Source organism: Notamacropus eugenii, chromosome 2 (assembly GCF_028372415.1).
Source record: "Notamacropus eugenii isolate mMacEug1 chromosome 2, mMacEug1.pri_v2, whole genome shotgun sequence".
In the NCBI taxonomy this organism is placed as follows: domain Eukaryota; kingdom Metazoa; phylum Chordata; class Mammalia; order Diprotodontia; family Macropodidae; genus Notamacropus; species Notamacropus eugenii.
The window spans coordinates 426,531,688-426,554,647 of NC_092873.1; the positions used below are offsets into that span (position 1 = coordinate 426,531,688).

Consider the following 22,960-nt stretch of genomic DNA (forward strand, 5'->3'; position numbering starts at 1 on the left):
TTGATCCAAAAAGTGAAGGGAATTAGAGGACTTAGGCCAGAGCTCACTTTAAACAACTTTTTTATTCTAAGTGTGCCTTCCCCAAAATGGCAATGTGCCTTTGTTAATCATTTCGTTTGGAGTTTTGCTGAATATGTTAGGTACTGTGGTAAGTGCTGGGGATACAGAAACAAAAAAGAAAAAACAGCCTCTGTTGTCGAAGAGCTCAGAGCCTAGGTGTAGATCCCTCCCTGCAGACACAGAGTTTTTCATTGTAAGGGAGATGAATCTTGGGAGGGGCAGAAAGGAGGTTTTCACTGGGTAAGGGGAGGCAGGAAGGGCCTCCTGGAGAAAGTGATATTTGAGCTGAGCCTTGAAGAGGAGGCCGGTTCCTTTTTTTGCCAGGACTTACTGTAAATACTTTGCTGTTGGCAATCTGCTTTCTAAAACTGGATTGGTTTGTCTGTTTAAATTATCATTTAAAAGTAAGGTGGCGATGATGAGAGACATTTTCTTATTGTGTAGTATCTTGCGCTGTGGAATGGGTCAGGAACAAAAGTGAAGAAAAGGCTTCTAAGCTCCACAGAAGCCTTAGCCATGTTATATTACTAATACTTTCCTCAAGAAAACTCAGGAACATGGATAACCTAACAGCAAATGAAACTCAGTGTCGCAGTCCTAGTTATTCTTGTGAAGCTTTGGTGTGAAGGCATGTAAGCAGCTGGAATAGAAGAGATATCCATGAAGCAGATCTGTGCTGGAGGTGAAAGCATTTTGAAGTCATTGAAAAATGAAAAACTCAGGGTAGCTGAAAGAGGTGAGAAAAGCAAACATGAGGGAGTAAAACGGAAAACACCACCACCACTAAAGACTCCGAGACAATATCAATAGCTAACATACCGTATTCCCATTTTTCCATCTCTATAAAGTTAATTTGAGAATAATCTACATATACACTGTTGACCTTCTTGATAGAGATATGAAAAAGGAGCAGGCAATCTTTTGCAACAGACCATGTCTTAATGTCAGCAAATTGTCCTGAAGATATATAGAATGCAAGATCTTATTGAGGTTGTTTTTGCTTGACGATGTCTCTCAAGCATTTGTTGGTATCAGGCAAGATTCCTTCCACTCACTATGTTAATAAAATACCTTTCTTCAGTTCTTTGATTACTGATATCAAGTGAGGCATAAAAAGAGGGAAGCATTTGCTCTTCAAAGGTGTTTGCAACCATTTGAAATATCTCATTTGAAATTGTCTGCTTACAGCCTGAATTTGGTTATAAACAAGCAGCCTGATGAACTTTGTATTTAAAAAAATATCCTTGGAAATATCTTTTCAGAGAAGAAACAAAATAGTTTATAAATATCTGAAGTATTTAGTTCATTTATACTCCCTAGTATAATTTAACTATAAGCTATTACTGACCATTAAAAACTAAAATTTCTAAAGTATTATTGTGAAGCTTTGATGTGAGGGCAAATACAATTTGAGGGCAGTGAATGGATTTATCAGTAATTTAGAAGGTGGGGAGTAGACAATTTTTTCTTATTGTAAGCAAAAGCAGGCAAGCTCTGAATTGTCTTAGGGTTATAGCCTCACTTTACTTAAGGCTAAACCAAGAAGAAGAGCTTATTTCCTCAGCTAGGAAGATCAGTTAGTAAATTAATTATGTTTCTGTTAATATTTTATTTTCAGTTCACTTCTTTGCCTTAAAGTTTTCCATCTTAATAGTTAGTAACCTATATTAGTGATTGATAATGTTGGTAGAATTTCATATTCTTCCGTTGACTAGGAAAGTAAATTTTTTTTCTAAGTTGGCACTTACGATTGATGAAATAGGACCTTATGGTACTATTTGAGTACTCTTACTAATACAATTTATCAATAGAATTCTATTTCACAAGCTTATACCTGATTTTTGCCTCCTGATCTTTAGTTGTAGTACCAATACATTTTACAGTATCATAATACTTTTGCAAAATACTAAGCACTTGAACTTTTCCCTTTATCATTTTAGGAAGTTTATAAATATTCTTTGTTTTAAAATATTGAAGCTTTTTAAAAAATTAACTTAATTTAAATTTTAATTTAATTTTACTTATTTTACTACTGTCATTTTTAGAGTAGGATATTTTGAGGTCCATAAAATTTGGGAAATTTTAATCCCAAAGAAACAAAGAAATAGTTTCTTGGTCATAACAGTATATAACAACAACAAGGACTTTGTTCATTATTATGAACAAAGGACTGTGCAAAAAATCCAGAATTCAGGGTTGCTAAGTCCCGGATCTATGCTTAGACCATTTTTTTTATGTCTAGAACTATCATTAGTCTTCTAATAATTCCGTCGTTTAACCTGCAAGGATTTAAGTGCCTGCTATTTGCCAGGTACTCTGCCAAGCACTGCGAATGCAAAGACAAAAACCAAACAGTCCCTGCTCTCCAAGAACTAGTACTCTATTGGGGAAGACAATATTTACACATATAACTATATGAAATAATACAAGTAGTGGGCAGAGAGGTATGAGCCCAGCTTTGAAGGAAACTAGGGATTGTTTTTAGTAAGGTGGAAGTGAGGAGAGAGTGCATCCAGGGTTGGATGAAATCCTGTACAAATGATGGCTGGATTGTAGACTGTGTGAAGGGGAATAACATGTAACAAGCATGGAAAGGTAGGTTTGAGCTGGCTTGCAAAGGGCTCTAAAGATTTCTTATGGATATAGCCTGAAACTTTTTTTTTTCCAAGCCTGAGCCACATTGTTAGGTTCCATTTACCCAAGATTTAACTACTTTTCCTTTTCTAAACATTTCAGGTTGTTGCTCAGATGATGTGGTTGATGGATCACATATTTAAGTACACAAACTTTGGTATTGTTTCTCTAATTCATGGAGATTTTTTTATAAGACAGGTAAGTAATGGAGTTTTTTTTTGTTATGTTCTGCCACTGAATTGGTCATTGAATTGAGGTATAACTATACTAGTGTTAAATGTAGTAGTTACAGTAAGTGCCCAGCCAGCTTATGGGTCTTAGAAAGCTTAGGAAGCTTCATTCCAAATTCCCTGTGTTCCCAAGACACTTTTAATCCTGGGGAATAAGAAACAACCAATTTCTGCCTCCCCCTGCCATCAGAGATCACAAGATCAGGCAGCCACTACCACTGTCACCTCCAAAGCTCAGATGTAAGGTTCTCTAGGGTGTACTACAGGTAAAATGTTTCATATTCTTCTAAGTGATTGACTGAAAGGATGAATGGAATTTATCATGTATAATATCTTATCCTGTACCCTCTGTCTTCTGTAAAAACTACAAAAAAATAAATGGGAGGCTTTGAACTCAACAAAAGTAGCTGTCCCAAAGTTCACTCTGAGAGCAGTAAACACACTCTTTCTGTTCTCAAGATCAGAGCCTATCAGTCAAGAAGCATTTGTTGAGTGTCTGACATGTACTCCAGATCCTTTGCTAGGTGCTGAGCATAGAAAGATAAAAATTGGTGATTCCTCCTCTCAAGGAGCTTACATTCTCTTATATTTGATTTTATCTTACATAAGATATTCAACTTTTAGCTCTTGGTTCCAGCTTGCAGTTATAACCAGAGAGCAGGAAAGGAAATGACAGAATTTTAGAAATACTTTGTAAAACTTAAGAGTCCAAAGTGTACGTGAATAGTTGGTTGTTGTTATTAGGAGTAGGAAGGAGACTACCAGACCCTCTAAGTGGAAAGTCCAGGCAGCTCTGAAAGCAAGCTGCAAACACATAGTCCCGTGGAGTAATTTACTGTGGAGGTAGCAGTACTGATAATGGATTCTAAGCAAATCCCACTGTTGTGAAATCCAGCTGAAGTTAAGTTTGACTGAGGTACTGTCAGTGACCATTCTTCCTCATCTAACATTACCCAGAATTAGCTTGTAGTGGAAAATATCCCTCTATACTTCAGTAGTCCCCAAAGCAATTATTGAAGGGGAACATACATAAGTGTCAGTTTTTGACTGAACCACCAACGAGTATAGCACAGTTCCACTGTCTGGAGAATGTAATGAAACATGTCTCAATAAATCCTGAGTGTATTGTTGCATTGTCACAGTACTGTGACTGCTTATTGTAATCATATCCATGAATCTTCAAGAAGGGTTAAATTTTGTTAAATATATTCTAACGAAAACATAGGGGTATTTTAGGGATGTTTCTACCACAGATGGGTAAAATTGAGAGCATTTCATTGCTTAAAGGGCTAGATTTCAGTTATCTGGACATTTTACCTTTTCAGAATCCTACATTTACCCAACAGTGTTAGATGAAATGAGACATTATAATTGCTGGTATCTACTATGTTGGAATATGCATAAGTTTTCTAGCTGAGGGATTAATGTTAGAAGCATATAACTTTGTAGGATCTCTTAGCTACTCCTTTTCTTGTTATCATTATTTACTACAGATTGCAAACTAGATTTTTAAAAATTAATACTGTGCAATTAACAGTGAAAGCTAAGTAATTAGTATTATTACAGTTTAAAATATTCTGCTTCTCCTCAATAATTGTAACATTAGTATGCATTTGTTTGGTGCTTTAAGGCTTGTGAAGTGCTTCATATGTTACCTCATTTGATGCTTATAACATTGTGAATAGATGCTATTTTTATCCCCAGTTTACAGAAATGAGTCATAGAGAAGTTAAAGATTTGCCCAGGGAAGTGTCTGAGCCAGGATTTGAACTCAGATCTTCTTGACTCCATGTCCTTCACTCTCTCCTCTTCACCATTTAACTACTTAAAAAATAGTCTTTGCATGTGTTGACATATGTTTTATAATTGGGGGGAATTGTTTCAGGTAGTACTCATGGGTAGGAAGAATAGTTTATTGTATATATTGTGTAAAAAAAAAATCTGAATTCTAATAGACCTCTACCCTAGGAAGAGATGGGGATACAAGACATGTGTAGCGTAGTGAGAACGGTTAAGTGCTGAGAGAACAGCAGTGGATATCTGGTCTCTGTTAATCCTAAAGTGTGTAACTCACCTGAGCATAGCCAGTGAGAGGGGGGCTGGGGAGGTATGACAGGATTGGAGTCCTTAAGGGAGCTTCATCATGTGCTCTACAATTTCAGAGAGCTAAGGAGATTCTCATGGTCTGAAGTCTCAATATATAAATCTAGGATAGTAGAAGAAAGAAAAAGTATAACCATTAAAGGCTGAGTAAGCTACTACAATTTAGGGTAATTTTTCTTGATCAGTAAGGAAGGGAGGATGGGGTTGGGAACAAGAGAAAGAACTTCCAGGGGCCAGAGCACTAACATCTCCAAAAGGAGGTTGAGTACATTGGTGGATGATAACTTGGAAGGCCAGAAAGCATTTTTCTTTTTGGGGAGTCAAGAAGTGGGAAAGGAAGAGAATTTCTCTAGGTTCTTTTCCAAGGAGTCTGCACTGAGGTAACTATATATCTGAAGCCTCTGAGATTCAAAAGGGTATGTAGGGTATCACCACAGAAAATGAACACTGTTCAGAGACCCAAATTCCCACACGTAGGGGTTGACTAAGCAGTTTGGGAAGTTTTGAATATCAGTCCACCCATTTGTAAAAATTGGGTTTAGAAAAGCAGATCAAGGGTAATGAGGGGAAATGATTAGTGTCCTACATTGTGTACACTTTTTGCTTTGTTTTTAAAGCTGTTTAATCTTTGACTAAAAAAGGTATTCTTGAACCCTATTGGGTCTCCCAGTTAGCAGTCAAAAGAAGGAATAATAAAAGTTCCTTTTGGGCCTTGTAAAAAATTTAAGGAGAAATTAAGGCCCCCCTCAAAGAGAATAGATCTTAGGGTTTAAGGAATGACTTAATTAAGCAGGCAGAAGCAGAAATCTAAAGAGATGGTGGTTCTTTGTTTCCCTTGGATTTCAGTCCTGTTTCAGAATAACTAAGACTTTGGTTAATATATAATAATATTTAGTATAAAAATAATTTATGTAATAGGTAATAATAAAAGCTAAAATTTGCATATAGCTCTTTAAGGTTTGCAAAGTGTTTTACAAATGCTATCTCATTTGATCTTTACAGCATCCCTGGGAGATAGGTGATATTATTTTCTCCTTTTTCCAGATCAGGAAACTGAGGCTGAGAGAGGTTAAGGGACTTAATCAGGTTTAAACAGCTGGCAAGTGTCTGAGACAGGATTCAAACTCAGGTCTTACTGAATCCAAGTTCATTGTTCTATCCACTGTGATACCCAGCTACTTGTTGACTTAACTTCGGTTAAATAGAAACTAAAAATTGTGTGGAAAACATCTTTGGGTTTTTTGTAATAAACTGGCAAGGAAAGGTAGATTATTTGAATTAGAGGTAAATTTCGTTTTATGAGAACTGAAAGTTATTCTTGAGAACTAACAAAAGTTAAACTGGAAAATTTAGAAGATTTAGTTATATTTATATCGGAAATCTGTTTCAAACAAAAATATTGAAATAGGAGTTTTGCAATTTTCTACAAGTTTACAAAGTTATCTTTTTGCACCTATTTTCATCTGGGAGTGGGAGGAGGATAGGGCTGGTGATTTCTTTTTAATCTTGAAGTAATCTTATATAAACTAAGTTGAACTTAATTCCTGTGGTGTGTGTGTGTGTCTGTGCCCTCCAGGGAAAATCTCATCGTGGCCAGCAGCTTGTTATTCTTCAGAAGCACCTAAGAAATTGTTACAGGAGCCGGGATCGGAAGTGGATTGTTCTGTTTCCAGAAGGTGGTTTCCTCAGGAAGAGACGAGAAACAAGTCAGGCCTTTGCCAAGAAAAATAATTTGCCATTCCTTACACACGTCACCCTGCCAAGGGTTGGGGCAACACAGGTTATTCTGAATGAACTTGTAGCACGACAAGAAAATGGAACCCCAGCTGGTGGAGATGCGAGGGTGCTAGGTAGGGTATTTTTTTCTTTGTGATAGAGCTACTGTTAATGTTGTTCAGTTATTCATTTGTGTTCTACTCTTCATGACCCTATTTGGGATTTTCTTGGCAGAGATGTTGGAGTGGTTTGCCATTTCCTCCTCCAACTCATTTGACAGATGAAGAAACTGAGGCAAACAGGGTTAAGTGACTTGACTAGGGTCACACAGCTAGTAAGTGTCTGAGGCCAAATTTGAACTCAGGAAAATGAGTCTTCCGAACTCCAGGCCCAGCACTCTATCTACTGCTGCCCAAGAGAGATATAAGATTTTCTTATTGGAAAATTGTACAGGGTGTCAACATTCATTTGAAATTTTTGCTTTCTTTTTTTTTAAATCAAAAGGAGCTAGTATTGTGGGAGGAAAGAAAGAATGTTTTCATTTGTTACCTGGTGGTATGGGTTTATTGTCTGTTCACAAGTATATATGATTCCATTTATCTGTTGTGGTTATTGAAAAATGTGTTCATAGCATTATTCTAGGTGCTTGTTTAAGTATAGTATAAATAGTATAAAACTTGAACCCTGCCCCCAAATTTCTGCAGTGTAATTCAGGAGGAGGGTTTTCATATTATTCAGTTTTCATTTATATAGAGTTATGAACTGTCAGCTAATTGTGCCTTGATAGCTTACCACATACTCACATACTGTTATGATTTGTCACCCAGTATTCCTCACCTGAAAGGGAATTTGTTATTCAGTAGTTTTAATACACGTCTTTCAATTAAACTATATCATAAACCAGAGTTGTTCCCTTGCCTTAAGTTGTAAGTGGAGAAATGTTAACATTTACATGCATCTAGGTATCATGTGACATTGGCCAAGCTCCTCTTTTGTATATCCATTGAGTCAGTGTGCTACCAGATATCTCATTTAATTTTCTTATTTTACACATTTTAACGCTACTCTTTTAGAACATTTATGGCAGGCTAATTTGTTAATACACCAGTAATAGCTGAATATAGGAATTTGGCTTTTAAAAGCAAATAAACACTATGCAAAATAGATTTTTATAATTTTGATCCATGAAAATGTCTTTATTCCTTATTTTCTCCTGTGACTTTCATTTTCATTTTCAACTATTAGTCTTTCTAGATGAAAATTCTAGCAGCAGATTATTTTATAATATCAGTATACTTCTGTAATTCCCCATATACTATCACAAGACATAATAAGTCTTACTCTCTTGGCTCATTGTGATATGATCATTACCTTGTATTCCCACAGTTTATGCTAACAGTCTCTAACAATCTAGAAAGGTTTCAAGGACAGAGTTGGTGATGTTTATTATGCAAGGACTCTCTTAGCAAAGTTCAGAGAGGGTAATCACTGAGTTGGTTTTACAGTGACAAACTTTTTAGCCACTGCAGCTCAATCATCTACTAGGTTGTAGAATATTGCAATCAATATTGGTAGAGGGAGTAACCATACTGACAAAAGCAATAATTACTGAAGTATTAAATATAAGTTAATATTTTATCTGAATATTTGTCTTGTTTTTCCTTTTAAGAAATAGAAAAAGGCTTATATTCAGGAAACATTTTAAAGTTAGTATTTCAGTTAAAAATAGTAGACCAAACCTGAATTTGATATTAACCTAGCATGTTATAGGAAAGAAAATATGACCTATAATTGAAACTAAAAGAATACGATCTTATCTTTAAAAAAAAAAAATTGGTCTATTTTAAGCAAAAGTGACTGCCTTAGAACTCCACAACTTCATTCAATTTAGATGTTTATTGTAGGGAGTGATCCCTAGTTTTGTTTTACCAGATCACATTCATTTAAAAAAAAAGAAACCTCTCTCTTCTACCCCTACTCAGTAAGTTTTCCCTTTTAGCAAAGATGGTAAAAGGTTTATCAAAATCAAGCCATCAGCTTGATGTTACTGCCTATCCAGTGTTCCAAACTCATAATCTCCAATTTGCAATTAAGAATACATTTTGCCATCTGGGATCGTATTTTAAATAAGTATTAAAAAATGAATGAAATAGGATAAGATTATTACTTGTGGGTGGGTGATAAATCTAGGTTCTTTTTTATTTTCTCTCTTTTTTTCTGTTGCAGCCACCATGACTGAGTCAGTATTTGCCTCTGAGCAACTTTATCTGGCACCCTATTCATTTGACAGTTCAGCTCTAGATATGAATTTTGTCTGCTTTCATGTGATTCACTCAGGGGACTGGCTGGTTAGCAAACTAAGAGATCTTTAAGATTATGGATCATTGGAACATCTCTCCAAGAAATTAAGTGGCCAGGGGTGACTTAAAGGCATCATTATCGGCTGAAATTTCTCAAGGCAAGGAAATCATGACTAGTGACATTTCAGAATAGTTTTGAATAAAGATTATAGCATATTTTTTCTTTTATTTTTCTCCACAAAATATTTTTTTCTTTAGTACACTAATTTTTAAGGTTTTTCTCACCACTTTTTCTGCAACTACCACACACACAGGCCCAAGCCTCTTAATCCAAAAATATTCATTTAGTATCTTATTTTGTGGTAATTATATTAAAAATGGCATTATTAATGAGGATAATCTCATATCCTTCAGAAACCATGACTTCATACTAGCATAACTTTAGAGCTGGAAGAGACGTTGGAAGTCATCCTGTGCAACCCCTTCATTTTATAGCCAAAAAATGGAGGCCAAGAAAGGATAAGTGACTTTTCCAGTCACACAGGTAGTAAAGTGATAGGATTTGAACTCAGGTCTTCTGACTCCAAATGTACTGCCCTTTCCGTATGGTATTGCACTGTCTGAATGTGGCATGTTTCAAAATAGGAACTTCCAAGCAAACTAAGACTTTTGTAGTTTATTGCTTATCCTAAATCTTATTCCATATTAGTGACTCTTGATACTAGGTACAGATATTGATTGATATTAATTACATAACTTCAGATCTGGAAGAGTTCTAATATAAACACTTTCTCCATCAGTGATGATGGAGCTACTACGTTTGGACTCTTAACATTGTAGTCTCTGATGTCCTGCATGAAGAAGTACAAGGGACACTGAAGATGATAAAGGTGGGAAAAGCACAAAGATTAGACCACAAACATGATCTGTGTTGAACATGAAACAAGTTTGAGAGCAATCTTTGAACTGATTTGCAAGACTTTTGTAAGAGGGTAGATATCAAACACATGGGGGGAAGAGTCATATTTTATTACCAAAAAGATACTTTAAAATATTAATAATCACTAACCCAAGTTATTGCTTTCCCATGTCTACAAAATCTTTGAAAACTACATCTGTATGTGCATATACATACATATGTACATAGATATATATATATATATATATATATATATATATATATATATATATATATATATATATATAAGCATTGAGAGCATCCTTGATTAAAATATAAGAAGGAATAATGCAAAATTTCACAAATGTATGCTACATCTTTAAACTCAAACAATTCACTAAAGGATATTTAAAAAATGTCCCCATTGTGGTGGAATAAAGTTTCATCTTTAAGTCTCTACTCCAAAATGTTTTCATCCACATGTGTGTAATAATGCAAGAATTCTTGGAACATGTAATAACAGAAATAACTCTTTCATCTAATTATTATTACCAAATGAAACATAAAGCAAAGAGGTCAATGCTTGACAAAAAGTTTTTTTGCTGTTGTGAAGGTTGTCCACTTCAGAGTCCAAATGGAAGAGGGTACGCCTGTAAGTAGGAAAGTTCTCCAGATTCTCCTGTTTGGATATGCTTCACTATTAGAATATTTCAAAGCCTCCTAAATGGGGTCCATAAATACTCAAGAGTTCAGCCTACTTCTACAACATTTAAAAAAAAGTAGATGAAGAATACCTTGTATGAGTATGATATACAATTGGAAGGATAACCCACAGAACTGGTCTCTTAGGACCTATGTTTTGGAAAGACACTGCAAATGGACAACAAGCTGACCCCAGAACCAAATAGGAGGAGAGTGAGCTACATTGTCTTTTTAAAATTAAATAGTTCTTTTAATAACCCCAAGAATCTCTCTGAAATAAAGGCCCATCTTGTTTAATGTCCATCAGTATTTTCTATGTGATTAATTACCATTCATAGAACACCATAGTCTCTGAAGACTTAAATTCTAGAATCACTTGAAGGGCTTTGAACAGATTGCAATGATATAATAGTTACATAGTACAAATGAAAAATGGTGCAGAAGCAGTGTAAAGATGTCCTTAGAAAAAAGAATGGCCACCAAAAAATACGGGCTGATTATAGAATGAGAATGAGAAATGCAGTGCAACCCTGGTGCTTCTTTAAGACCCACACTAGCCTATTTAGTGTACATCCTATTGTGTATCACTAGGAAAATACAGGCAAGAGCTGCACAGGTTGAGTATACATGAATAGGCTACAAATTGCCCTGTGGGAGGGACTATCCATACAGATAGGATCCTAGATGTGTCAGAGTTGGTGACCTTGGGTAAGTCTTTTGTTAAATGAAGAATTTGGACTACATGATCTTTCAGGTCCCTTCCAGCTCGGAAACCTAGAAATAGTTGATCTCTTAAAGTTTCTATTAGTTGAGATCCTATGATCTTGCTGCATAAAGTAAGCACTTAATGTTTGAATGAATGAATGAATTTACCTTTTGGCCTCCTCTTCATTCTCACAGAGTCTACTCTAGTCCAAGCATGCTTCACTTCTTGGTTGGTCTGTTAGAGTAACCTCCTCATAAGTCTCCCCGTTTCTAGTCTCTCCTGTCTTTCCATACCCTCTTCCACACTTGTGTCAGAATGATAGCACCACACACAAATCAAACAGTATCATTCCCTTACTCATACATCTTCAATGAGTTATGGTTGTCTCAAATAACTTTGATTCAACAAGCATTTATTGAGGAGTACCTATTATATTACATTGTAAAATATTTACATTACATATAATTACAGATGTTTATATACATACATACATATATGTGTGTGTCTATATATATAATACATACATATATATATATATATATATATATATATATATATATATATATATATATATATAATAAAGCAATGACATAGGTCTTGGGGATAGAAAAACAAAACTTTTTGCCCTTAAGGGTCCTAACTTCTGCTAGGGAAAACAAAAAATATGCAGATAAGCATACAATATTCATAAAGTAAATACAATGTAACTTTGATGGAGTATAGTGAAACAACTATCTGGAGATTTCAGAAAAGACCTCTCCTAGGTTCTGAGTCTTGAAGGGTTCCAGAGGTTCCAAGGGGCCAGGTGAGGAGGGCAAGCATTTTAAGCAAAAGGTGATGGGGAAGAGGAGATCATCTGTGTAAAGGCACAGAGTCAGGAGATGCAGTGTTAATTATAGGAAACAGTAAGTAGACTAATTTGGCTGAGTGTAGTGTGGGTGAAGGGAATGGAGATAATAGATGTAGGAGTCACCTATCAATATGATAATTGAAGACATGGGAATAAATGAAGGGAGGGAGCGAAGAAGTTAAGAGAATGAAAGAGTATGTTCAAATGCCTATGTGTAGGAGGTGGAAGAATGATATTTCAGTGAAGGGGCACCAAGAAAAGTTTGTCAGGAAGATGGGAGGGAGAGATGCATGCAATTTATTGTTATGGAAGACAAGATGAAAATCTCAAAAAGGGAAGAACTTGTCAGTAATATCAAATACTATAGAAGAGATCAAGAAGGATGATAATTTTTAAAAAGCCTCTTGTGGCATGGGTCAAAGGTCAGAAGTGAAGAATTTAATCTCTGAAGTCCTCAGTTCCAAAATTCTGCAACAAAGTTAAATACTTGTTTTGTGGGGTTGGAATTGAAAGTAAAAGTTGTTTGCCACTCAGATATGGAATGTCCAGGAAGAGCTCTCATGCTCATTCATTACAAGAAGGGATTTTGGTTGGTGTGAACTTTAAGGAGCTGGTGATAGGGATTCAATTTGAAATTAGAGTGATACAACCTAGATTTTGAACCTAAGAATAATCAAGTTAGGGAAGGAACTGTTGTTCAGTGATTTTTTTCATTCATGTTCAACTCTTTGTGACCCCACTGGGGATTTTTCTTGGCAAAGATACTTGAGCGATTTGCCATGTCCTCTAGTTCATTTTACAGATGAAGAACTAAGGCAAACAGGGTTAAGTGACTTGCCCAGGTTCATGCAACTAAGCAATGTCTGGGGTCAGATTTGAATTTAGAAGAGTGAATCTACTATACCACATAGCTGCCCTAGAAAGAAAGACTGGAATAAAAACTTGGAAACTTGTTTCATGGAGCAAAAAGAGTGACTCTAGGCTTAAAAGAAGGAGCAAAATAATCAACAAATAAGATAGTTCTGGCAAGTAAGGATGAGTGGGAGCTGAACTGGTGCTGAAAGTGAGTTTAGTGAAGAGATGACCACGGCCTGTAGGAACACATCACTGGGTGAAGGTAAGAAGGGATAGAAAACTGAGGAAGAACTATCAGACTTTTACTAATGAATGTGCACAAGGCACCTTTGGAAAAACTAGCCAGTATATTTGACTTTAGCTGCAAGTATTTGACTTCCATATGTCATAAATTCAATAAATTTGAAGTGCATGGTTATCAAAAAAGGGTCTTTTAGTGGCAGCAAAGTATCAAACCCTGAAATGAGATAAGCTATCCACAACAGATTATATCTTAACATTTTCCCTTTTTATTTGTTGTTTCTGACAAGGTACTTGGCTGCTGAACTTCTCTAATTCATATTTTATAAAAGAAAAAATAGAAAGAGTCTTTTATTAGAAAATGAAGCTCTGAATAGCTTGACTGCTAGAAAGAAGTTACTGCAATGTTAGCCAAGTCAAAGCTTGGAAGTTTTACAAGTCTTAAACTAAGGAATGTGGCTGACGCTTTAATAGATCCATTCAGCCGTATCCTGCTGTATTCTAAATCCTAAAGGTAAATCCATAATGTGGAAGAAATTCTGCCTTTTAATTTGAAGAAAAGGGTACCTGATGGAAGTGGTTTTTAATAAAAAATTCTCTGGACTTCTGGTTATTTCTCCCAAAATAAAATAATTTTTATCTAATTTATTTCCTTTAAAGAGTTGTAATGTTTTAGAAAGGCAATTACAAAGTCATATTCTAGACAAATCTTACTTCATAGCTTTAGAGAAACCCATCTTTCTTTTTTTTTCTTCTTTCCTTTCTTCCTCTCTTTTTCTTTCCCTCCCTTCCTTATGTGTACATTATCTTCAGTCCTCTTTGGGGGAGGAGAAAAGAGGGCTTTGGTTTTTTTAGAATTTAAATGTTTTCTAAGAACAAAGACCATGGCATTTTTAATGGCATACAGTGGCAAAAAGTGATATTTCGATTTTACATACTGCCTGATTAATTTGAACACATGGGTTTTTGAGTTTGTTGTTTGTTTAATAAACTTGAAATTGAAAGACCAAGGATATCCTCGATGAGAGTATAAGAGCACTAATACTTTTAAATGGACCACATCTTTACTGTTTCTCTATTGACTGAAAAATACAAAATTTTGTTGTATTTATTTGTTGATTATGAAAAAGCATTCAATTCAGTAGAACACTACTTTCAAGAAGAGGTCTCTATCATCCATACATCAAATTCATAGAAAATTTCTTCAAAGATATAACATATAACTATGTTCAGTGGCATTGTGATTATAAAACATCAGGCAAGGCATAAAATGGGTAAATGTGATCATGTAACTTTAAGGTATTGTAAATTTCCAAAGCAAATATCTACATTCAAATATAATAATAAAAACAGCTTATAAGCTAAATGTAATTTTTTTTTCTTTATCCATACTATTATTTGTCTCAATTGGGTCAAATAATTAATTACAAGTTGACTCATAATGCTTTAAAGATACGAGTTCTTTAAAAAACTCATTTTAAAAGCAACAGTTAAAACGAAAGGAGTATTTAATTTTATCCTTAATACATCTTACATCGTGGCAACACCAAAGTCTGTAATATTTTCTTACAGTTTAATTGTTATGCTTTATATTGTCAAAAATTTTAACCCTTGATATTTTATTAATTAAGATAAAAATTGGTTCATTTTTGATCATCCTTCTTTCTCTTTGTTCTTAGAGAATAAACCAAAAGGACTCCAGTGGATCATAGATACAACCATAGCTTATTCTAAAGCTGAACCTATAGACATTCAAACCTGGATTCTTGGATATAGGCGACCAACAGTCACTCATGTTCATTACAGGTAGGACAAATTCTGAGTCCAGTCTAATTTTAATGTACTTTTTACTATTTGTGTAACATCATGCAGTTATTCTTTTAAATGCTCCAACAGTATGAATAGCTTTTGTGGATTCTTCATTTCCAAACTTCATCTAACCATACATAGTGGAAAGAACAATGGTTTTGGAAGTCATATGATTCGAATTCCAGATCTGTTAATAATTCTGTAACCTGGATCGAATCCATGCATCTTCAATAGCTTTCTCTGCTGAGTTCTTCCCTGTATCCTAAAAATATGTGTGCCATCCCATCTTTGAGATAATGTAGTTTAGTTGAAGTTCATGCCAGGATTTCTGTAGACTTATTTTTACTAAACTGTACTGTTTTTCACTGTTTTACGAGGCAGTAAAGCTTATAGTCTTTTATCATCCTTCTTTGTTGTTGTGTTTGTCCTTTGTTCTCGAAGAGGACCATGACATCAAGATGATGACATGACTTGCAATTGAATTTGATTTGAGTGAGGGAGGGCTGTGCAGTCACCAATCTCACTTTCTTCTCCTGAGCCATCTGGGTCCAGTGGCCTGATATTCATCAGGACAGCTGGAGATGGCCCAGGATATAATATGAGACCCTGGCCCTTTCAGCCTAAAGTCTTATCACATTCTCACTTTGAGTGAGATACACCCATTCAATGAATAGGCTTCTTTAAGTTACTCAAAGGATGGTCCCTTTAATCAAAAAAAAAAAAAAAAAAAAAGGAAGAAACCAAACTGGGAGGGAAAGACCCTCAGGAGTATCACTTTACTGATGAGCTTGTATTCTAAATTAGTGTTGCCCTTGGCTGCTGTGTCTTTCTTCTCAGCAAAAAGATAAAGTGTATATATATACCAAGACAGTTTTGGAGTTCTTCTGGCCTTTTTGTTGTAGGAACTATTTTCTGTTGGTTACATTTTTGCAGGAAATTTTAATAATCAAAGTCATTGTCTGCTTTTTTTCTACATCCAGTTTTTCAGCATTGACCACTTGTTTGAATACATCAGGTTGAAGTTATTACAGTTGTTCAGTTTCTTCTCTTCCTCTTGTCTTCTAATTCAGTGTTAGATTTTTACTTTAGCTCTAATTAGTTAATGATTTGGTTTTACAAAGACAACTTTTTTCTGATATGAGTCCCAGTCAGTAACCATCTGTTTCTTGTTCATTAAGATATAGTTAATTTAGTTCTTTTTGTGGTGTTTGATATTTGTCAAATCCATTATCTTCCGGCTCTTTTCTCAGAGAAAATCTTTATATTGTATACACAAGGCTTCTAAATAGCCATAAGCTTTTAGCCTCTTTTGTTTCTTAAGCCTGAGCTTTATTTTCTAAAATAACTCTCAAAATACACCCCTATTCTGCTCACTTTTGACTTATAAGTCTAGGATTATCAAAGTACATATTGATTTGGTTTGGAAGGTTTTTGTCAAAATTCTTTGTAGAATTTCTCAACTTTATCTTCTGCAGTGGGTACTAGCACCAAAGACACAGTGGGCTTTGTGATGGTCTCTTTATGTTCACCTTGATCTGTGCAAGGCAAGATGGCCACATATCCTATGAAATGACTCTTCTTGTTTCCCTTTGGGATGTGATAAAAGCAACTCTGTCAACTTGACCCTTGCAAAGGGTACTTAGGAACTATCTTTCCATTCAGCTGTCATTTCCTTTAGTAACGATTTTGTCTTATGGTTTTATCAAGAGAATATCAAGACTGAATTCCAGTAATATATCAACTCATTGGCGATAAAGATCTGACATTTGTATCAGTTATTCACTTTCAGAGTAATACGATTCTTAGCACTTTCTACTCCCCTTCTACTGCTTCACCACTGTCACTGTGGAAGTGGAAGAATGTGTCATTTTTTCACTGTTTTGTAGTTGCTGTAGCCAAAGACTCATCACAGACATATCAAACACGTGGTCCGCAGACTGCTTGTAGCCCATAACATGGTCACATACAGCCTAAAGCAAATTAAAATGAAACTGGGAAATATTTCACAAAACAAATAAAAATACAATAAAATATAGATATTTTAAAATGTATTTAAAATACATATTTATAACATATAATGAATCATATTAAAACATGATTATATATCATAAAATATAAATATATGTAATATATTTAAAATATAGATAATATTTTTAAAACTAAATCAATTTGTGGCACACAGAGGTCCTTTTTTTTTTTTGCATGTACAGTAAATATACTTCCACATTAGTCATGTTGTAAAAGAAGAATCAGAACAAAAGGGAAAAACCATGAGATTAAAAAAAGTGAAAATAGTATACTTTGATCTGCATTCAGATTCCATGGTTCTTTCTCTGGATGTAGATAGAATTTTCCATCATGACTCTTTTGGAATTGCCTTAGAACACTGTATTGCAGAGAAGAGCTAAGTCTGTCATAGGTGATCATCACACAGTGTTGCTGTAATTGTGTACAATGTTCTCCTGGTTCTGCACACTTCACTCAGCATCAGTTCATGTAAGTCTTTCCAGGTTTTTCTGAAATTCACCTGCTTATCATTTCTTAAAACACAATAGTATTCCATTATATTCATATACCAGCACTTATTCAGCCATTCTCCAAATGATGGACAATCCCTCAATTTCCAGCTCTGCCAACAAGGATCCTTTTGTATAGATCAGTGGCCCCTGTTGCTCTTGAGTTTAACACCACTGACATAGTATACAGCTTACTGGTGATGAGATTCTCTCTCGAGTTTGTACAACAGACTATTTTTTGCTGGGACCATTCCTAGGATTCTTCATTTTGAGGTTCCTTTTAGGAGGTAAATGGTAGATTCTTTCTATTTGCACCTTGTCCTATGGTTTACTTAACATCTCTAGGCCAGTTTATAATCTTTAAATTTGGAATAATGATGCCTACCTCCCATGGTGGTTTTGAGCATCAAACAATATCGTGTATGTGAATGATTGTATAAGTGTAAGGCATTATTCTCATAAGACTAGAAGATATGTGTAGTTTATTCTGACAGCAGTCTTCTATAAAGAGCATAAAGCAAAAATGGTTGTGGAAGCATATCTTTCAGCATTATCAGCTGGGAAACCAAATATACAGTCATTTTGAAATATGTTCATTCAGAAGTCAAGCAGTTGTATAGCTACCAATCTCAAAAATGTCCTCTTAGTAAGATTTATAAAGCAAGCATCATAAGGCAGATGATGCATCCAGGTAAAAATCAAAGTTTTTTCTCTGCACAGAAGCAACTTTATTCAGGGTGAAGGTAACCTTATTTTTAAATCTTATTTTAAGCTGTCCTGTGGGGATGCTGTGAGATGAAGAAATTGAAGAAATCTTTGTTGATAACATTTCCATTTTGAGCTCTTCGGTGGCTGTTATCTAAAGAATCTCTTTGTCCCTATTGCATAACACTTACCATTTTGATCATGGATTGCAGTTACTTATGTGCTTGTGGACAAGGATTGTCTTCTTTATTTTTATATTTCCTAATGTATAGAACATTACCTTGCTGAAAGTAGGCCCTCAGTATTGTTGAATTGAATTTTATAGGTGTGTAAGCTTTCAAGTAGCAGGTAAGTTTTAAAATAAAAATAACTTAATTTGTCCATGGTCTTTTGCTACTGGCAAAGAATATGTATACACACTTGAGATTACTTTAAATATGACAATTTGATTTAAAACCTAAAGTGCTTTTGTCACCTAGTTCTTATTAACCGTTAGTCATAAACACCTATTAATGCCCCGATATTATCTGCATTCATTTGTTTGTTCACTCCCTGAGTCATTCAACAGATACTTGAAATATTGTGTGGTCTGGAGCATGTGATTAAGAATAAGAGAATATTAGAATAACGGACTGGTGAGCTTGTCTGAAGAGAGAAACGTGAACTTTGTTGTGTATGTTTCAGACTTACTGTGTGCAAGGTAGCAATAATACTTTATAGAACAAGGAGATTATAATTGCTCATTTCAAGGGAGATAGAGTAACAAGGGTAACAAGACATGCACATATCATTAACAGAAAGATCAGCTGCCTACATGCATTGTTTCACCTACTGGCGGTTGCCTGAAAGGTGGTTCTATTGTTTATTATACACAAGTTAGTGTGACTGAAAAAATGTATGTTATTCTGTACTGCATAGAAAGAAAAGATAGTAATTTGTTTTGTGATTCTATCTCTTAAGTTCTTATTTTCTTCTGCTAATTCTGTTGCCTGCCTCACTACTTTTAGTTTGTGCTATCATACACTGTTAGTGTAGTTATGGTTTTCATCAGAAATTCTGCTTCAGGATAACTTTAAAGCATACCTATTATTAACTCATCCAGTATTTGTGACTGTCAAATTTTGGTCTGCCATGTACACAAGCCAGCAGTATATGTGTCTTTGGTGATTTCAGACACAGAGCTCATGGCAACTGAGTGATATCAAACGGCATTTATGACAGCTGAATTGTACAACTCTGACCATCCTGTTTTCTCTTCTAAGGAGAATGATCTGGACTGGAAAGAGCAGTTCAGAAAGGGTTAATAGGGAGTTGAAACCCATAAGTTAGAGAGAAAGTAAAGAGTACCTATGTGAACTTGATGAGCGCAGGTTTGGAGATAAACTGGTGTCCCGTTCACAAAATCAAAACTCCAAACTATGGACCGGTAAGCTCGTCCTTCATTCCTAGCAAAAATTCCAGGTTTCATGAATAAAGGGCTGGCTTTGAATCCAGAAGACCTGAGTTCAAGTGTGACTTGTGACACAGGCAGTGTGAGCCTGGGCAGATTCCTTAGCCTGTCTGTACTCTGGCAACTCTAAGGCTGTGAGTTGCAGAGAAGGTGCTACCCTCTACTGGAGGAAGTTTCCTAACCTAGGAGTACCCTGTACCAGTGAAATCAGAGGACTGTCCCATATTGCTAGTATTAAAGTGATGCTCAGTATACATTTAGTAAAAGAAACTGGGATCACAGAGAACCAGGATAGATTCATTAAGGCATTGGTGAGCCAGTGTGGGGATTTGTTTTGTTTGACTATGCATCTGGTTTTTTTTCAATTTTTATTTTCCGGTCCAAATTATCTCCCTCCTTTCAGCCCTTCCTCCACTTATTAAGAAAGCAAGCAATATAATACCAATCATACATGTGAATGGACTATGGGTCTTTATTATAAGGGCTTTGCTTTTCAGTGGAATGACTGGGAAGAGAATCAGCTTTCATTAAGTGAAAAAAAATTTAATAGATTCTTTTTTTAAAAAATAACTCATATCAACCCAATCTTTTTTTTTGGACAGAGTTATTAGACTGGTGGATCAAGGAAATTCTTTGGTACAGTTAATCTATGCCTCCCCTAAATATTTGATACATTATGTTGTTGGCAAAGTGACAGATTATGTGGGCTAAATGATAATATTGTCAGATAGATTCATTAGAGAATAAGCCAAAAGGCATCCAGTGGGTCATAGGTAAAACCATAGCTTATCCAAAGGTAGATTCTGAATTACTTGAACCAAAATAATAGTCATTAATGATTGAATGTCATCTTGAAAAGATGTCTATGGTAGTATTTTCAAGCTTTCTGTGCTCTGGCCCCATACTGTTTAATATTTTATCAATAACTTGGATAAAGGCATAGATAGCTTGCTTATCCAATTTACAGCTGACACAAATTTGAGAGGGATGGTTAATATACTGAATGACTAAGTTAGGATTTTGAAACATCTTAACAAACTGGATCTTGACAGGGCTGAACCTGATGAAAGGAAATTTGATAGGGATAAATGTAAAATCTTACACTTGGAGTAGAAAGATAATTTCAGAATAGTATGATGAGCAAAGTGTGTCTAGACAACATCAGAAAAAGATATGAGGAGTTTTGGTGGCCTGGTCAATAGTATGATCTTGGCAGCCAATACATTTTAGGGAAGATAACAGTAACCACAGCGTAGCATTCATATAGCCTGAAGAGGTAAGATGCTATTATTATTCCCATTTTACAGATGAGGAAACTGGGGCAAATAGAGGCTAAGTGGCATGTTCAGGATCACACAGCTCATAATTATCTGAGGCATGATTTGGGTTCAGGTCATTTTGATTCCATGTCCACTCTGCCATCTAGCTGCATTGATAAACTTGAGAGGATTCAGAAGAAGGCATCTGGGATAGTGACAGGCCCCATTTTCATCCCTTATAAGGATTGGTCAAAAGAACTAAAAGGAAAATGACATAAGCTTCTTATTCTGGGAAGTTTTACCTACCTTCCTCACTAAATCAAATTTCCTAAATAACTTATGCTAAGAAATTGGCACCATTAAAAAGTCCAGATAATTTTTCCTTTAAATTTTCTGGTAGCTGGTAAATTTGCTATAAGGAAAGATAGTGCAGAGTTTTCCAGTTACCAATTACAATATTTAATATACTGTGTATAAGAGCTATAGTCCACATGTCTGTCACCCAGATAGCACCCTCCGCAAATGCAGAAAACCCCTTATAGGTTATCAGATATCAGGGCCATTACCTCTGAGTTGACATAAGCAATCAGTCAATGTTCATTGAGCATCTACAAAAAATTCAAGGGAGTATGTTAGTACTCAAACACAAATGGGAACAAGTTCTACATTTCTTTGGCTCTTCAGTGAAAAGCAAAATTTTCTTGGTCTAACATATTTCATAATTATCTTATCAGGTCATTTCTTTGTTTTTTTGGAAACTTAATATTTGTATTACTCTTAAGTCTTCTTTCAGTCAGTGTCTTTTAACATACTTGCTTCTGAACAGCCCTAAATGATTTTCTAACTTGTGCTTGACAAAATGGGACAAATACCATAACAAACATACATGAATTTTTATACCTGCTTTTTCACTGTTATTCCATCCTACTCCTGTTTTAAGTCTTTTGGATAGGTGAGAGTAAATTATTCTAAACTTATTCTGAAAACTAATGCTGCCTCATTTCTTCTAGACTTAAATTATAGGCTTGCTGTATCACTTAATCAGTGAGGTCAAATGATGAGATCATTTTTGGCGGTCAGCTGTGTAGCCAAGCTTACTGTGTAGATGTTTGCATGGTTTAGTTCCAAGTCCAGTTCTCATCAATTTTGCTCATTGTGTGTGAACGTGCCTTGAAATGATTAAAATTTTTCTGGAGAAAGTTTGTTTTTCAATTTTAGATGTTTTGGTAAATTTGTTATTATTTTCGTATTTCTTCGTATCTTATAAGTTTGTTCTTGCTAGAATTTTTTTTTCTTTTCTTAAAACATAAGCTTTATATTATCTACTACCTGAGATTTCTACCATCACAATAATCTGTTAGATATAATATTTTGTGTTAACTTTACTACAAAAACCACAAACTACAATATTTAAAGTTACCTATCCTTTGAAATTAATGAGTGGCATATTACCTATACAGTCACAAATAGGAAAAATGGTTGCAAAGTTTTAATTGAAAAGCAAATTGTACAAAAGGAAGGATTTAGATTTTATGAAGTATTTAATTTAATTCATTAAATGCTCATTAAGCACCTACTATATGCACAGGGTGTTGTGTTTGGAGATACAAAAGTGAAGCAAAAAGTAACCTGCCCTTAAGGAATTTAGTATATAATAAAGATAAGATATGTAAAGAAATAAATACAATTTAAGATAAGCTATAGTAAGTGCCAGGATGAAATATCAGATATGAGAGAGATCTGTTGAAGGAACTGAGTATGTTTAGCCTAGAGAAAAAAAGAATCAGGAGATGTTATAGTTGTGTTCATATATTTGAAGGGCTTCATGTGGAAGAGACATTCAGTCTATCAGTCAGCCATTTATTAAACACCTCCTGTGTGCTGGGCACTATACTAAACCCTTAGATTACAAGGATAGACAAAAGAT

The 22,960-nt window shown here is 35.0% G+C and overlaps 1 protein-coding gene across 12 annotated transcripts in view; it reads left to right on the forward strand.

Moving 5' to 3' along the window:
- LPGAT1 (lysophosphatidylglycerol acyltransferase 1) overlaps window positions 1-22,960 on the forward strand; it is a 162,937-nt gene that overhangs the window by 52,663 nt on the left and 87,314 nt on the right. For 11 of the 12 annotated variants that reach the window (XR_011975502.1, XR_011975503.1, XR_011975501.1 and 8 more), the window contains 3 exons: window positions 2,797-2,892; window positions 6,604-6,877; window positions 14,974-15,100. Coding sequence is in view for 8 of the 12 variants with exons in the window: in XM_072647898.1 (XP_072503999.1) it covers window positions 2,797-2,892; window positions 6,604-6,877; window positions 14,974-15,100 (497 nt within the window). In the remaining 4 variants the exon portion in view is untranslated. Of the gene's footprint in view, window positions 1-2,796; window positions 2,893-6,603; window positions 6,878-8,969; window positions 10,146-14,973; window positions 15,101-22,960 lie in introns of those variants that run through there. The other variant, XM_072647899.1, reaches the window with a different exon arrangement.